Below are 19,308 nucleotides of genomic sequence, written 5' to 3' on the forward strand. Positions count from 1 at the left end.
AGGGAAAGGAATCAACCAGAAACATATATCAATCTTGAATCAGAAAGAGCTGTCCGAAACCTGAAAATGATGAGCTGGTGTAGATGATATTCGAAAAGAAATGCTCATTTATGGAGGTATAAAAGTTACAACGCATTTAGAGATGAAATACAGACGTGGAAAAATATTTAATGGGTATAAAATTTAACATCGGATGCAACTTCAGTACAAGTAACGGAATACAATTAAAATACACGTAACAGAATGATTTTAAAAAGCGCCATCATAGCTAAGTAAGACAACCAATCAATAAAATTCCTAATTAATTAATAACATAAGTATAAATATATATACTTTACTAGAAAATTAGCAATTATTAAAATGATACAATAATATTTCCCACAAGGGAAAAATCAAAGGCCAGCAGATCTGTTCAAATTTGGATGATGTAAAAAAAAGGTTTCAACTTTCTTTATATTAACGTTCCATAATGAATCTACTACTCTTATGTAAGTTTCGTTTTCTTCCAGAAGACGCCTTGCTTAGTAGAGATGGCATATTCAATCAAGTCAGATTACTGAAGTTCATAGCAGATACACCAGTGGTGGCCGGCGAAACTTTTAAGTGGGGGTGCTCATATACAAAATAAAATAAAAAATTAATAATAAATTATTTTATTCCTAATCAGCAACCAATTTATTAATAAATAAATTTGCATATTAAAAAATTGCTTTATTAAAAATATTTCACCCTCACTACGAACAAACACCAATAATAAAAGTTTCGTATCCCACAGAAACAACGCACAAGCATACAATACACTGCCCAACCAGGCAGTGTCGGAATGACCTTGTAACGTGCAATCACAAGCGCAAACGCTTATCGGCGAGTCTGGCTGCATTTCGTCAAACGCAATAATTCCGACACTGCATCAGATCGCAGTGTATTAGTTTCGTGTAACGTTAATTGAGAAAATATAATTCTTTTCATATTTTCAACAGTGACATTCGTCATAATTCAGCCTTGTATCTATAATAAATAAATAATTATATGTTATTTTAACAGAATAAAATAAGATTTGCAAAAAAATAGTTCACTCTCACCACGAACACACACCAATAATAAAAGTTTTGTATCGCACAGAAATAACGCGCGCAAGCAACGTGCAATCACAAGCGCAAACGAATATCGGCGAGACTGGTTGCAATTGGTCGAAAGTGATATCAACACTGTGTTAGATCGCAGTGTATTTGATTCGTAATCTAAAGCGTTAATCAAACAATTCAATCACTGTCGAAACATAAGATGTAACCTTTAACATGTTGTATTGCATTTATATAATGTTGTAAGCATTGTTATTATTTATAAACATAAAATTTAAATTTTTCATTTTTTCCTTGGGGGTGCTGCAGTGATTATGCACAGGCTGCCACTGAGATATACCTGACTGAACAAGGGTTCAAAATAAGACAAGAAATTTGGCAGATACCTGGAAATCTAAGTAGAGGAAGTTTGTCCTTGGGTGAAAAAAGGAAAGTCGAAATTTTTCTGTGAGGACGTGAAGATGTTGACAGGACTCAGAATTGTAATACCTGATAACATTTACTTTCCCTACCTCCGTGTCTCGGGAAGAAATCTCTCGGATTCATCATGTTAAAGGATTCTGAGGTGTAAACATTTTAGTCGCAAAACTACTATATAACAAAAAAAAAAAAAAATCAGCTAATGCCTTTTATACCCTAATAGGGAGTAGGCAAGGCCTTTATACCCTATCTAGCTTTTGGAGACTGAGTGAGCAGTTCAATCTCCATCAGTAGCCAATCAGAGATAGCTGGCCCATGTCTATCGCTAATTATAGGCAGCTACTGATGATGTGACTAGCAACCAAGTGCTGTCATCTCTTGGTTCCTAATCCTAACAGGATATGTTATTGTCTGAAATAATGTGGGTACTATGGTCGATTTTCTTCAGTTTACGGGACGAAAAACCCGAGCTTCCGGGAGAAAAAACCTGCTTGCCCATGTCAGAGATCGACTGACTCAGGAACCGGTCAAAGATAGGCTTATAAAAAATTCCTCCAGTCGGCGATTAGACTTGAATCTTTGTCTAACTTCGAGCGGCCAAGTGCAACAGTGAAGATTTATTCACAAAGTCAAATTCCGGATTACTGGAACAGAGATCACGTCACACCGAGTTATAGTAATGAAGCGGAATTTCTTTACTGTGTTCTAGGAGATAAAAAGCGTAGAAGAAAAGCTGAGGAGATTGGTGAAGAAAAAAGAAAAGCTTGAATTTGGCAAGACCTAATTTTTTATGATTACAAGTTAAAAAATTGTAACACTAAGAATCATATTTAAGATTTGCTGATTTCAAAAAAGCTCCAAGTTCCATGAGAAAAACTGTCCAAAATTATATACATCTCATAAGATGTAAAGGGGAAAAATACTTAAGCTTGCAGTTATAACTGAAGGATATACAGGAAGATGGTTAAATGTTAAATAATTTATAAAGCAGGCTTGAATTTTATTTCGTTATTCGTATTCTGTTTTTATTCATTCTAGCTCCAAGGAAATAATACTTGCATCTATACTACTAGGCTGCCCAAAAAATAGATCGTTTTTAAGTTCAATTCTAGTTGACGATTACAGGAATTTTTTCTGTCTTTTTGAGACCGGTGCAGGAGCTAGCCAAGCTCTGGTAAACTGCTTTTCTTTTTCAGGAAACTTTGATTTTTTCATCTATTCGAGAAAATCGACTGTAGAACTAATTGCAGGCAAGGGGACCAACAGATGGCGGTAGTTTCCTGCCACACTCTCTTCTACCTGGATGCCAATCAAAATACTGATAATCGTGGACAGGCTGTTCTATGATTGGCTAAGGGTGGAGGCTAACTTCTCACTGGTACTCCCTTTGGAGAATAAAAGATATAAGATAAATCTGCACATACGAAGTGTGACAACCACTAGTACTTTTTATAAATTTTTAAGTGTTTCGGTACGTTCACCAATAGATGTAGTACTTTCTCCCTTCAAAATCCTGACATAATTCAAATATGAGAGTTAAACATGAGTTTAATATTTTTCTCTTCTCCCACCTCTTCATATGTCACATTCAGTGACACAAAAGCATGATCTCTTTTTCCCACCCCATCTCACTGTTCACTTTGTCCTTCTCTCCCCCCCCCCTCCCCAAACTCCCTTGATGAATTGGACTCATTTTGACAAAAGAAAAATTGAAACATTCATTAGCTACAGATTTTACCTATTTCTGAAGAGTTAATTTAGCAAAATCTGCTAAAAATTCTTGCATTAAATTTAGGAATAACATCTACATTAATGCAGATGTTAAGTGCTAGAGTTACAATTCTGTTATGATGATTGACAACTGCAGCTCTTGGACTCATGACTAGTGAGGCGAGTTTTGACTTTTTTCATGTCATACTGTGTTAATTTAGCAGTTTTACATCGAGTTCATCTATGATAAGGTAGTAATAGCGTAAAATGCCCTAAATAGAGTGAAACGAAAGTAAATAAACATTTACTTTTTTTTTTTAGATTTAGTACCTTTTTTCTGCATAAGTTGACACAAAATATCTTTGCTGGGTGGTCACCCTGCACATACGAAAGATAACACAACAGCGCCACCTGTGGAATCTATTGATGTTTCTCGAAGAGGAAATTGTAGCCACTGGAGAAAACAGTATGGGGAAGGCTGTTTTAAAGAAGAGAGATAGATGGAATGAAAGTGGGTGAGAAGTTGGTTTAAAGGAAAGTGAAGGAAGGACGGTGGAGCAGCACCCATTAAAAATATTTACTTATAAAGACAACATATCAGCTTAGAGAGGATTATCTTTAAGAAGAGTACTGTCTTCTGACAGTATTGGGTATTCTTAGAGTATCAGCCCTGATGTGAGAACATTTTTTTAAGGTTGGACAGATTTAGGAATTAGTGTGAAGTGGAGCGAGGAGCGGTACTGTTTTAAACAAAACAGGTAGCATGTTTTTGGATTTCAAGCAGACTCCAAATGAAATGCCAGATGTGAAAATCTACTCAAAAAATAAACCTAAATCTTAATCAGAGATGTATACAGTGGTGAGCTATAAGGGGCTCGCGTGAGCCCTTTGTTAAATTTTTATCAAATTTGCGAGCCCCTTGTTCTTTACTTTTTCAAAAAATAATTTTTTTTTAAACATATTAAGCGACAAACTCATACAGTAACCTAACAAAAATTAGTCTATTCGGCAGTGTATAGATTATTTGGAATTATTGTTTCAACTTCTCTATAACGAATGCGCCTAAGTTTTAAATTAAATAAGTACATGCGCTATTTTTACCCTTCTCCATTTTTTTTTGCTCGACGATGCGAGCCCTTTGTCAAAATTTCCATAGCTCACCACAGGATGTATACAATTGAAATTTCAGGGGAGAGGGAAGTGGAGTAAAACCTGACCATATCAAAGGATATTCAAATACATACTTCTATGCAGATGACACAATCCTCTTGAATAAATCTACTCCAAATCCTCAAGTCATTTACCCCCCCCCCCCACACCTCTTTTGAAAGGATCATGACCTATAATACATTTTGTGCAGTGGATAGGCTCTAAGGGAATAAATCTGGGAATTTCTCCTAATCTCTTATTTTTTATGTAAATCCTAACCAAGAAAAAAAAAGGAATCTACACTAACCTATAATAGTACTAAAAGCAAAGCTAAGAACTAGATAATTGAGAAATTTTAGAGACCAAATACGGCACCTTTTCAAGCCATTTCCATCCCAACGTACAAGACACAGGAATTAGTCATAATACAATGCAATGAATTAAATTCACCTACCACTTCAACAACCCAGCCATGCTTAGTGAAAACTTGACATGCTGGTCCCAAGCCCAGATAAATGGAGAGGGTTGAGTGCAGAGCTAGCAACCCAGTCTCAGAAAAAAAAATCTTTGCTAAGCAAACTGAAACCTTCCAAAATGTGATACTGGATGAAGAAAATAGAACACGAGGCACCTCTGTGAAAGCTCTTCTGGGGAAGCAGAGGTGCAGAAGAAAGTGACAGACACTTTATCAAAACACAAGCTTAGACTGGGATGTTGGAATGTTAGAACCGTGTTTGAAACTGGGAAGACATACCAAGTCTCGAGAGTTTTAGAAAAATACAGATTAGAGATAATGGGGTTAAGCAAAACGAGGTGGATAGGAACTGGAAAAATCAAATTAAACTCTGGTCACTGCTTAATCTACTCTGGAAACCAAAATATGAATGAACACACAAAGGGAGTTGCACTAATGATGACAAAGAAAGCTCATGGTGCACTAATGGAGCGGAACTCAATATCCGAAAGGATACTAAATGCTAGTTTTTAAAGCCGGCAAGCAAACAATACAATAACTGCTATATATGCACCAACAAATGATGCAATCCAGGAAGAAAAGGATAATTTTTATAACATGCTACAGAGAAGCATAGAAACAACAAATAAAAAGATATGCAACTTATAATTGGAGAATTTAATGCTAAGGTATCTTTATTAGTATGATAATACTAATAAAGAAACTGTTATGGGAAAGTATGCAGAAGGAGAAATAAATGAAAATGGAGAGTTACTTATAGACTTTTGTATGTTCAGTCAGCTTGTAATGGGAGAGAGTCTCTTCCAATATCAAAAAATACACAAGTGGACATGGAGCACCAGACAGAAAGACAAAGAACCAAATAGACCATGTACTTATATCAAGGAAATCACCCCTGGATGTCAGAGTTAAAAGAGCCGAGGCATATTCAGATCACTTTCTTCTAACAGCTACCATGAAAGTAAAAATATTTAAAAATAAACGAACAGTGCACAATAGGAAGAGGTTTAGAGTTGAAAACTCAAAAACAAAGAGATTAGAAATAAATTTTTAACAACTCTACAGGATAAACTCAAAAAAAAAAAGAGGAGATAACATAGAGGGGAAAATGGACTAAGATTAAAGACATATTAATAAGCACATCAGAAAAGATATTGGGATTTCAAACTAATACAGACAAGGAATGGATATCAGAAAACACCAAATTAAAAATAGAGGAGAGAGAGAGAGAATAAAAGAGAAACTGTTACAGATTGGCAAAAATGTTGAACAAGAACAAACAGAAAGATGTAGAGCAATTAAAGAAATAAAAAGAAGTGCAAGAAATGATAAAGGAAAATACAGAGAATCTAGCACAAGAGGCAGAGGATGCTGCATATATAAATGATACCAGAAATTTGTATGATATTGCAAGGAAATTAAGTGGAAAAAGAAACAAACGGATAGTTCCTATATACAATAAAGGAAAACTTTGATTTTGATTATTAAATGAAAAAGAACAGATAAAATAGATGGGTGGAATTCTTCTCAGAGAAATTTCAAGAAATGACTGATGGTGACCAGAGCCTAGAATTAAATGAACAAAATGCATCATTAGATATACAGGGTGTTCGGGATAAATTTGACAGTTTCGTAAGGAAAAAGAAAATCTTCTTTGTATCTATTAAATTTAATGAATTGACAAAAAAACATTACAGGCAGAGTTAATTACAATACTATCAACAAGATTTACTCAAAATAACCACCATTAGCATCGATCACAGCTTCAATTCTGCTTCGGAACCTCGAACAAGCTGATGCTACAGTCTCCCTGGGAAGGGCCGCAAAAACTGTTTTAATTTTATCCATTAACTGGGCTTTTGTATTACTGGAAGTGCGATTGGTGTCTTTTTCAACTGCGCCCCATACAAAATAATCCATGGGGTTAAGGTCTGGGGAGTTTGGAGGCCAAACATTTGGACTGGTGAAGTCGTAGAAATTTTCAGACAACCATTTTTGACTTTTCCCAGAGGTGTGGCAAGGGGCCGAATCCTGCTGCCATACATACGGCCTACCATTGGCTACCCTTGTTATCCAGGGCTTGACTACAGTTAGCAACTCCACGAACAAAGCCCGAATTCCAATGCCAGGGTTCTTCAACACCTGTTCCTGCAGATTTGCGAGGAATTCTGCTGTACGAACGCAATCAGATCGTCTGCTAGGAATCTTTCTTCTTGCTACATCCTCGTAGTCACCATTGCAAGTCTCTAGTTCATGCCTGATTGTTTTTACTGTATTCAGGGAGCATTGGGCAGCAGTCGTAATATCCTTATTTTGATGGCGGGCACGAATCATCATGATACAAGTTATTCTCTTCCATGATTCAGGTGGGTTCCAGCTATCCATCCTTTCTGACATCTTGTATATGAATGAAGAAGGGTCCAAACTTTTAAATGAAGAGAAGTGTGTGTTAATACATGTAACTTACGGAAAAATATAATTAATTATAAATATGTCAAATTTATCCCGAACACCCTGTAAATTTGAATGAAATAACAAAAGCAATAACTCAGATCAAAACAGGTAAAGCATCAGGAGCAGACAACATACAAGGCGATATACTAAAAGCAAATCCAAAACTTATAGCAGAGATATTATATCCCTTACTAAATGAGATATGGCAGAAAGAAGAGTGGCCTAAGGAATGGTATACTGGATTACTGGTTAAACTACCCAAAAAAGGGAACCTATCTGAATGCAAAAATTGGAGAGGTATAACATTGCTGAGTGTTATAAGTAAAATACTAGCAAGGATAATACTAGAAAGAATCAAAATAGAAATAGAAAAACAACTAAGACCAGAACAGGCAGGATTTAGAGCCAATAGATCATGCACCGACCACATTGCTACTTTATGAATTATCATAGAACAATCATTGGAATGGTAGGCAAGCTTATATTTAAATTTTATTGATTTTGAACAAGCTTTCGATAGTATAAACAGATCTTTCCTATGGAAATTACTTAGAAATTATGGACTCCCAGAAAAAATAAGAATAATTAAAAAAATGTATGAAGATTTTAAAATTAAAGTAATACATGGAAATACCCTCTCAGAACCATTTAAAACAAAGACAGAAGTAAGGCAAGGTTGTATACTCTCCCCTACTATGTTTTTAAATGTTGTAGACTGGGTGACGAGAAAAGTATCTCATGGAAATACAGGATTACAATTGTTACTTCAAAACCAACTCCAAGATCTAGATTTTGCAGATATCTGCTTACTTTCACAGAAGCACCAACATATAGAACAAAAAACAACACTTGTAGAAACAGCCAAAAAAGTTGATCTTAGGATAAATAAAAATAAATGCAAAACAAAATAAACAAATAGAAGAAATACCGCTTAAAGAAGTAGAACAATTCATATACTTTGGTTCAATAGTATCAATAAAAGGAGGAACTACTGAATATATAAATAGAAGGAAACAGCTGGCTTATTCAACTTTCAACCAACTTAGAAATATTTGGAAAAACAAGAATTTGTCTATAAAAACTAAAATGAGAATATTTAACTCAAATGTAAAGGCAATACTAATGTATGGATCAGAAACTTGGATGTTAAACAAAAAGATAGTTAACAGTGCCCAGGTCTTCCTAAACAAGTGTTTAAGAATGATACTGGGAATATATTGGCCACAACAAATATCAAATGAAGAACTATGGCAGAGAACAAACCAGAAACGCATGTTGCAACAGATACGTGAAAGGAAATGGAGATGGTTGGGGCATGTGTTGAGGAAAGAAGATAAAATAATAGTAAAACAGGCTCTAGATTGGAACCCACAAGGTTTAAATGAAGATGAGGAAGGCCAAGAGAAACATGGAAAAGAGCAATACTGAAAGAATTAGCAAATATTAATAAAAACTGGAACTAAATAAAAGAAGAAGCAAAAAACAGAGTCCAGTGGAAGACCTATGCTCCCAGGTGGAGTGAAGAGGAAGTAAGTAACCACTTCAACATTTATCCAAGTCACCTTTAGAGATGATCATGAAACTTCTACAGAAAAAAAAAATCCTCTACCTTTTATTCCCGAAGGGGAGTAGGTAGAGTGCCTTTAGTCATAATTTTTTTTAAATCTATAGACGTCTCCACTCTTAGCAATCAATGATGGCTGGTCTCATATCTAATGATTTTAAAATGCTGTGGTAATAGTACAGCAGACAGTGCTCCAACACTTAGTGATCCTAATTGAATTTGCTAAATTGGAATAGGTTCATTACTCCAAGTTGCAGTGTTAAGCACCAGAAGAAAAACTACACCAAAAAGTGAGTAAGTCTGGAATGAGTAGAGGGAAAAAATAAATAAAGTAACACTTCACAACAAGAACTGAAACGTATCAGTTTCTATGAAGTGTCCACTTCATTAATTTGTCAAATCTTGGGACAAGAAGAACATGCACTATTATCTACAGACAGTTCATATTTTCTTTTAATCAACAAAGTTTAATAAAACCTATCTTTTACAAATTGTGAAAGGCTCAGTAGTAGTTTCTCCTGTACTGTAATTCAGATGAATGTTTCTTTATTACAACTACCATATCAAAATAAATGGTTTATTATACATACTGACCTGCAATTTTCATTTACTGCAGTATAGTAATATCAGACTTCAACATCCTTAGTTATATATTAATTTTGCATCCAGTTTCTTTCCTGATTTTTTGTGTTGATCGGTTCTGAATAAATGTAGCTCTCAGGTTTGTTTTATTGTATCATAGTATATGATATATATATTTAAACCAGGAACTGAAGGTCTGCAACTGAGATAAATGAATACATTGTGCTATTTATATAATTTGCTAACCTAGTTGGTTGAGTGTTTAGTGTATCTGCTATCCACCGATGAGCATGGATGTTTGGCATTGTCTTGAGGTGGTAGATGAATTTCATTACTCACTGTGAGACCACTGTCCTTCCACTTATTGCAGGTCTGAATTGGCTTGAAAAGGTTACTTTGGCCTCTAGAGCAGAGTTTCTGGACTGTATCAGCTCACTCATGGTACAAATGTACTATAAGTTTATAAATAAACCTTTTGTGGTTGGGAGTCCCATAAAAAAACATTCCATGAGGGAAGTAGTATACATCTGCAAAGTAGGAATTTTGTCCTCGATATGTTTGTGTTGGGATTGCAGAATAATGCCCCTCTATCAATTTGATGTATCCATCAAAATATGCAAAACAGCATTGTGATATTTGTATTTATCTGAAATATTCTAAAAAAGTACTCTTTGTACACTGAAAGTACTGTAAAAGTATACTGCTGTTTTCCAAATTTTTACTTCTGAGTATATGTTTGAACAAACCACAAAACAAAGAAAGTAGTGCTCAAAAACACCATTTTTTATTATAAAAATAAATTTAAAATAGAATTGTAGATTTTGAATATTTTCACTGGGTTTTGATTTTTCAACCAAAATTACAAACATTAACATTTTTCATTAAAATCAATGTTGTTTACAGCAATAAAAGAATCACATTACTCTTGATAGTTTTACATGATTTACAATAAATGAATAAAACTGGCAGAACAAAGTGTGCTATAAGGTTGCATTACTTAAATGAAAACTGTACATAAAGTGTTACAACACAAATTAAAAACATGTTATAACAGTGATAACCCATATATTCAAAATCAGAGGATTTATTATAATATTCACATGCTTTAATAAAGTTCATTTCAAAATACTTGAAAAAAGTATTTTGAAATGAAGCAGTAATTTTCCCTGTTTTGTAAACAGATCTAAAATTAAAAACTAGCTGTTTAACAATATTTAGTGATGATAATTTGAGTAATTTATTTACAGCAAGTCAACCCCTGTTATCCAGCCACCCTTCTCTTCTTTTTCAAGAGATGGATACCTGGGTATTTAGATAATTGGTACCAGTAAAAAAAAAACCTATAAGGTGCATTTATTCTATACTTAGAAGTGGTAACAATCACAATACAATTATGTAAAGTTATGAATATTAATTTTACATTGTTTATTATAATACAGTCATTGAAATTTTTGATTAAGGTCACTTGTATTAAAAAAAAACAAAGCTTTTGGATCAGTAATATAACACAATTGTTTATTAAGTAAACACAACAGATTTTATATCTTAAAGAATATATTAAAATATGGATGAAAAAAAGAATATAATTTCTTGTCAAGTATAAGATACTTGTTATATCTGCATTACAAAATGATATCACTTACATGAATGAGTTATAGGTACTTTTTTTTTAAAACAAAAAACTAGAAAACAACGCAAATAGAATCAACCACAATCAAAATCAGTTGTAAGCGCAGAACAATTCGTATGGATTAAATTAATGAATTTAATTAAACAGAATATGAAAAAAATGGCTACTAGAGATATAGCACAATGACATTATTAAATTCCTTAATTTAATGAAAATGGTTATGTAATAATCATAGTACTGAGATAAAAAATTATTTTATTCTTTTTGAAAGTAGCATTTAGGTAGTGTTGCTTTCAATAAGAATAAGAACATTATGGTTAAAACATGCACCTGATTACCGAGTTTTACCAGAGCATGTTCCATTTTAGCACTACTAACTGGTAAATCTACTATAAGCATCTTGTCCACTGCAAAGGTTATCATTCCTTTTTTTTATCATTTTTTATAATTCATAAAGTGAATTAGATGCAAATTATCAAGATAGAGCAACAAGAAAAAGCCTAGCAGTGATCAATGACGAATTTTAGAAATGTCTGATATATTTCAGTGGTAATAGACCTTGTTTGGTTTGCAAATAACTGGGAATCAATCTTAAATTTTACTACAAACAGAAATGAGATAAACTATTTCATTTCCAAATTCCTCTAACCTCATCATCCCTTAAAACAGAAGGGTTCTTTAGTGAACTATTTTTGATTTGCAACATTAACACACTTCAACACATTTTCAAACAAAAAATACTGGAATATTACAAGGTTTATTATCAATGACCCAGATTAACTGCATACATGCATCTTTTTTATATTTTTTACAGTATAAAAAATGCATATAATTTAAATGCTTTTTTTTCCCCGAATACAATTGCTACCATGCACAACCCCGAACAGATGCAACTCAAACAGCCACAAAGGCCAAATGCATCTAAGATCACTGATTTGAGGGGATAGACAATCTGTTTAGCTATCCAAATGGTATAGAAATCTGATAAGAAGCAACTTACTGCACTTTAAGTATCTTAAAAATAATTATTCTAAAAACTCCAGTTAATTTTTTAAAATGCATTGTAATAATTTAACATAACTGTTAATTTAACACACACACACACACACACACACACACACACACACACACACACACACACACACACACACACAATTATAGAAAAGTTGGAAATTCCAAAATATAATTATTTAACTGAACCATTAATCATCTTAATTGGAACTGTTCAAATATTATATATTTCCACATGCTTAATTTAGCTAATGGTGCATTCAGAGAATGAAAATGTTAATATTTTTTCTTAATATTATCCTTAAAGGTACCGTTTTTTTCTCTGTGGAAATATATTTTTTTCTTTTGTTGTTGTTTATTTTTAAAATAGCTCGTTACATTTCTATATACTACAAGAAAAAAGGATTGGATCTTTTCATCTCAGAGTATAATCTGAAATTTTATGCCACTATAGTGGCAAATTAAGAACATTATTAATCACAGAAATCAAATACTTGCTTTTGCACCAGGACAAAATATTTATTAATATAATGTCATTGCTATTTTTTTGGCAATATAATAATAATAACTAATATTAAATGTAATTATATACAATAAGTCACATGGTATTTGCCCACACACTTTCAAGTTTGTTGTATAGCACTGAAAAATGAATGGCTATATAGCTTGTGACATATACACAAGTTCACAGTAAGAATCTTAAATTGTCACATTTTAAATTCAAGAGAGTTATTAAAAGAAAACAGAAAGAATACTTATCCCTTTGTAAAAATTGAAGGAAAAAAAACTGAACATGCTACTATTTGTTGTAATAGCAATCTTTGATATAAGAAAATTTATACAAAAAACATTTTATTAAAAATCCATGCCAGAAATTAAGATCCTTCTTTTTGATTTTTCTATTTATATGTATCTCACACATCATCTTATTCTCTAATTGTGCAAATATCTTTTTAAAGTATCTGCAGTGAAAATAAATCTTTATCAATACTATTAAACCTCTTGACTGATTATAGAATCCCACCCCCCAAATGTATATTGTAGTTCAAAAAACAAAGTTTTTTTTTTGTAATTCTCAGTTAGCAGTAGAAATAGTTATAGAAGCATTTCCCAAGTTGTCAATATGAACTACAAAAAAAAGTTTCAAATGATTTAAACTTTGTTTTCACTTAAAAATGCTATTACAGATACTTAACTCATTAAGTATTACACAAATCACTTGCCTATCCTAAGCACAGTTTATCAAAATATTAATGAAATATATGCTATTGAAAGATCTCATCAGGATGACATGAGGGGGGGGGGGGAATGGTGAAGTGAAGTAACGAGTGATAAGACATTGAGCTGTTATGTTGCAACAAACACCCAGTATATACACAATCTTCTAATACATCTTAAGTGCTAATTAAAATGTCTAGTATCATAATCAGCAGACTTACAAACTCAATATCTGAAATAATAAAGTAAGATAATAGAATACAGTGAGAAATAGATGAGCAAATTAAAACCTCCTAATATCACAGAGAACAGAGGTTCTTGTAATGATGAATAACAGTTAATGGGAAGGATAAAAAACAAACTAACAACAAAAGATAGACTGAGATTTACACAGAAAGCTAAAGACAAAAATAAATTTGTGTCCAAAATGATAAGCTGCCATGTAATGCATATTTAATGCAACCCCTTACTCCAATCCCTCCACTACTAAACTGGTTATATCACTAGATCAAAATCAGAATGAAATGACAAAGCAAGTGATTCAAAAAATAATTCTTATGTATATCATTTTTCAATCACACATTTTATGGCAGCACATTGGAACAAACAATTTAAAATACACATTCAAACATAGTTAAGAATTAACACGTTATTAATTACTGATAATTTTATTTATCAATGAAATTATCAGTAGAGACAACCATATACAAATTATATCATTCTCACATTCACAACTCACATATACATTATGGGAGAAAAATTATCCCACCCATTAAAAGCATTTTGAAATACATAAAATACTATGACGAACATGATTCTTATACACTCACAAAACATGACCCAGGTATACTCCTCAATATTAGAATCATTTAGCAGTACTTTTAACTATTTACATATACATTCATTCATGAAAACACACACAGCAAAACACATGCATTAGCACCATTACAATATTCAACTAGTCAACTCAAGTTGTACCAGTTATTAACATTACAATAAACTTTTCTACAAAAGTTATTACAGTTGACAGTGTTAATTAGTAATGATGCTCACTTTTTTAATTACATTATCAAACTGGTCTCTGAAGACTAGAGAATTTCTGTAACTTGATTTCTACACTTTCAACTATTACAAAAACTACAAAAGAAAAAACTTGCACTCAAAACACCTGAGAGCAAAAAGAAAAGAAAAGAAAAATTTCTATCACAGTGTTAGAAATGTACTTCATAATTATTTGTATTTAGAAGTTAAAATCACTTATCAGTACTTTCAAAAATACTCTTCAGAGTACTTTGAAACTATGTTTCATCTTTTAATTAGCAGTAATGCTCTTTTAAAAGACATGTTAATTTACATTTTTAATAGTGCAACTTGTTAGAATTATGCACTTGTAGGTACAATGATAAATATTTAAACACTTAAAACATTTGTACTTTCTTGCACATTTCATCTTTTCCACTGATTATCAAGAATTTCAGAGATGTGACAGTATCAATGCTAAAAATAAGACATTACAAAAAGCAGCTATACTGAATGTATGCTTTCTTAAATTATTCAGAATAATTAAATAATTTTTCTGCCAAGCTGGGCAGAAGAGTGACTTACAGAATTAGTTACATTAATTATATAAGTCACCGGTCACATTTTCCTAGTCATTACTTTTTTTTTATTCTTTTTCTGCATACAATTTGAAGGCTGATTGGCAAAGTTTTGATCCCTATATTAATGTTATGAAGAATAATTTCTTCTTTAACTACACTTAAGTAGTTTACAAAACAAGGACTCACATAAATTATTGCTTAAACACTGAGCCAGCGATAGTCCAAATCATACCTGCTTGCTAAATGCAGGAAAGCTTACTTGAAGTGCAGGAAAAAGTGAGAAAATTTGGCACATGCACTTCCAACCAACCCTTCCACCCTCTCTACCTATGTACTGCAGCTATTTATACTACTGAAATAGAAAGAGAAACCTGACTGCAATTGCTTTGAATATTGTAACCCTACATATCTAAGGTTACAGATAAAGTAGAAAGATTCTCTTCTCTCTCTCTCTCATCATGGAAGGACAAGTATGAAGGAAATAAGTTGCTAACTAGCCAGATATATACTATTTTGTATATTAGATATTTAATACTATGGTGTATACAGAAGCAGGACAAATTTCATTTGTATTTATACATATCTAACTGTACAAAAAGCACTGCTTTAATGCTTAAAAAATTAGAAAACATGGCATTTTACTCGAGGAACAGTGCAAAAATATTTACCTTCAACATTACATTATAATACATGAACACATGACTTCTTACATACAGAGCAGTAATACTTCCAAGGTATAAAGATCAGTTTAGGATATGTAGCTTTAAATACATTACTAAGCTACTCTGATTACCAAAGTATAACTGTACATTCGAGAATAAAATTCAAGACTTTTTTTTGGTATTTTTAGTACTGCATTTGATATAGTTTTAAGGAAATAGCTGAAAACTTGCAACTTAAAGCAGTTATTACTATGACAGTACACAATTTCTGACAGCATACAAGTGTAACACTGGGACATCACGCATAAAACAGCTTTAAGTCGATTTTAAAACAAATTATACTACCAGAATTCTATAAAAATGACAGTATACATAAAAAAAAAAAAAATCTGATGAAGCTTTTTCTCTATCACACAGGCATATAATTTAAACTGTTATGGTGCGTGCAAGTGGGAAGATGAGAAATCAATTGGTGAAAAAGCATATGTGAATTATGCATATAATGCTTTCATAAGAATAAACATTACAATTTTTCAGAATATTAACAGTGTGGCAAACTCTTCACTCCTTAGGGCCAGACTCATTTTTTTAAGTACTTTTTGTCTACAGTGCATATTTAAAAGCCATAAAAGAATGTTTAAGAAAAAATGTAATAGTTCAAATCATTATTTTTATAAGATGCATTTAAAAATGCAAAACTATTATACATCTGAAATGGAAAACTGTTCTTTCATGGAAGTTATGAAATTATTTAAGAGCTCTAAAGAGTAATTTAACTCTGCTTACTAAATTCAAGCATATCTGAACAATTTAAAAGTGTATAAAATGAAATGGAAACTTGTTGTCGGACAGCTTCGTGTGAATGCTAAATAAGCGATAACTTGATTAAAAATTAAATTTAACATAACTGATATGTCAAAGTTGTCCTTATCAATACACACTATCTGTACACAACTAGTGTTAATTCTCAAACAGGAGCAAAGACTATACACAAAGACTGAACAGTTTATATGGAGTACCACAACAAAGGAACAACTTCAGTATCTATGAACAAATTGTTGTGGTGATGAGAACAATGATACTGTCAAATCATATAGCCATTCAGACGGCTCTTCAAACTTGTAATATAGCACTCGTGGATTCTTGATAAAAATTCATCATCATTCTAGAAAGAAATAAAAACAACAAAATTATGTGAAAGCATATCTTCATAAAATGAATGTGCTACAGATTAGAAAATTCTCTAATAGCTAAATCTTATTGCACATATATATATATATATTCTGGTCAGAAAGGGTATTTTGAATAACCAAATAAGTAAAATAAAAATATTGGAATGCCATTACTAACACGCCATCCAGTTTCATAACCGAATTCTTGTTTCTGCAAACATTGAACTACATGCAGGCAATGACCATCTTTTCATATATATCACAACACAGGTCTTTAAGATTACCCCTCCACAAATGACACACGTAAAAGATCACAAAACCTATAAACATAACAGTGCTATGAATGGTAAGGAGATATGTGATTAAGGAGAAAGAAGTAATCTAATAATTTTCTTAAAGAACCGAGGATTGTACTATGTGGAAAATCAGTACAGGGAGATTGTTCCAAAGAACAGGGATGAATGGATGGAAGGAAGGAAGATGATGAGAAGTTCACTCGGTATGTCTGGAGTTGGATAGTGTATGGGTATTGACCAGTGGCCATGAAAGTACCTATAGAAAAGGCATAGTGTTGAAACAGAGCACCTGTGGGAAGGTGACCGAAGGGTACCATTTCATGGTTGGTGAGATCTGAGGCTCAAAGGGTTAGGAGTTGAGTTGAAGAAAAGTAACGTTTTGAACAAAAAAGAACACGTTTTTAAGATAGGCTGAGAAAGCTATTGATGTAATATGTTTTTTGCCAGGATAAGCTGGACGTGACAGTTAGTCCAAGAAGAAAAAACTGATCTTCAAAGGATGTCGGAAGATTATCAAAAGTAAGTGGTAGTGAAATCAGATTTTTCTTGTGGGTAATAAGACAGGTCTGAGTTTTAATAGCACCAAAATTCACTAAGTTATCTTCTTCTGAGTGATGAGGAGACCAGTCATTGGTTATGAAAAAACCTTGAGGCTTCAATCACTTGGATACTATGCTGTTTCTTGAATGAAAAGAGGGAGGATGGAGAGTAGTGTCATCAGCAAAACTATAAATAGGATTTGAAGTTGGAGAGAGAAGGTCATTGATGTAAAGGAGAGGTACTCCAGCACTGATAAAGAAACTGAACAATTGTTGTAACAAGTATGGTATGAAAAATCAACAATCAAAAGATGTTGGAAGTTTATTTTCCACTTGGTTTGACTATAATAAATTTAGTTTAATCCTTTATCCAAGTATAAACAAACAAGGTTTGCACCTGAAGTATCTTCAGGACTGAGGCAACTCGTAGTAAAGGTTGACCAAGCTCTCATCACTCCTTGTCTCAGTATCTCAATAAAGGTTGAAACCCTGAAACAAGACCTCAATAAAGGTTTCAACCTTTATTGAGGTCTTGTCAGTGGGAGCCAGACCCAGAAGTGGTGATACTAAGGCAGAAGCAATTGAGAGGTCATATTTACCTATAAGAGTTGCCAAAAGGTGTACCACCTTATTATTAAAGAACTTCGGATTTAGAGAAAGATGTTGGAAGTTTATTTTCCACTTGGTTAGACTATAATAAATTTAGTTTAATCCTTTATCCAAGTGTAAGCAAACAAGGTTTGCACCTGAAGTATCTTCAGGACTGAAGTAACTCATAGTAAAGGTGGTCTTCAGGCGCAAACCTTGTTTGCTTACACTTGGATAAAGGTTTAAACTAAATTTATTACAACAATCAAAAGAAACTATAAAAACATCACCTGTATTCTCAATGAAGAACCTGCAGAAAAATTAAAAGATTTTGGTTATTTAAGTAAATATTTAGTGAAGAGAGCAAATTAAATTTGGAAACAAAGCAGAATAAACCAAGTTAGCATTAAGCCCAAGTGGCATCAAATCTGAAGATGTTCATCTGTTTCCTTTCTTTATACAAATAATGTTATACTTTTAAATAAATCAGTATAAATCCAGTCTAGGATTCTTTAACTGAATAACTGCTGCAACAAATTTGGAATGAAAATCAGCATTAAACAAGCAAAATTGAAGATAGGTAGGAACACTGACATCAGCTGCATCCTGAATGAGAACATACAGAACAAGTCAAGCATTTCAGCTATATTGGCTGGTTGGTAAAGCAATTAACATACCAACTCTCAAATCAACAACCGGTTAGTTCAAATCTCACCACATAAGGTACATAAAATTTAATTGCTTGGTGTAAGCCCTGCTTATTGCAGTCCTGAAGTGGCTTGAAAAAAGTTCCATGTTGGGTCTGCAGAATAGGGTTTCTGGATTATGTAAAAAAATAAATATAAAACTGATAAGATATCCTCAGCCCACCCATAATACTCATGTATTATAGGTTTAACCTTTTGTGGGTGAGAGAGAAAAAAAAATTTGGGCATAATTTTTTAGTGAAGATGGTAAAGTAAATAATATGCAAATAGACAACGAAATAAGCAAAAGTGGTATATGGTTAGGAGTCAAATACATTTATACAGAATAAAACAGAAAGCAATCAAAACACCAAATTAGCTTTATAGAACTTGTGAGCAGAGTCGATCTATGGTGTTATGATCACTTAGACAGAATGGGATGTTTAACAAAACAAGTGTTTGATGCAAT

General features: G+C 32.7%; 1 protein-coding gene across 5 annotated transcripts in view; it reads right to left on the reverse strand.

The window, feature by feature from the left end:
- Window positions 1-10,197: 10,197 nt before the first annotated feature.
- DCP1 (decapping mRNA 1) overlaps window positions 10,198-19,308 on the reverse strand; it is a 174,653-nt gene continuing 165,542 nt past the window's right edge. For all 5 annotated transcript variants that reach the window (XM_090410674.1, XM_090410666.1, XM_090410659.1 and 2 more), the window contains one exon: window positions 10,198-16,723. In XM_090410674.1, the coding sequence (XP_090266800.1) occupies window positions 16,643-16,723 (81 nt within the window). In that variant the 3' untranslated portion in view covers window positions 10,198-16,642. The remainder of the gene's footprint in view (window positions 16,724-19,308) is intronic.

This window comes from Typopeltis vanoorti, chromosome 2, assembly GCF_054136105.1.
Source record: "Typopeltis vanoorti isolate ZY-2024b chromosome 2, IOZ_Tvanoo_1.0, whole genome shotgun sequence".
Classification (NCBI taxonomy): domain Eukaryota; kingdom Metazoa; phylum Arthropoda; class Arachnida; order Uropygi; family Thelyphonidae; genus Typopeltis; species Typopeltis vanoorti.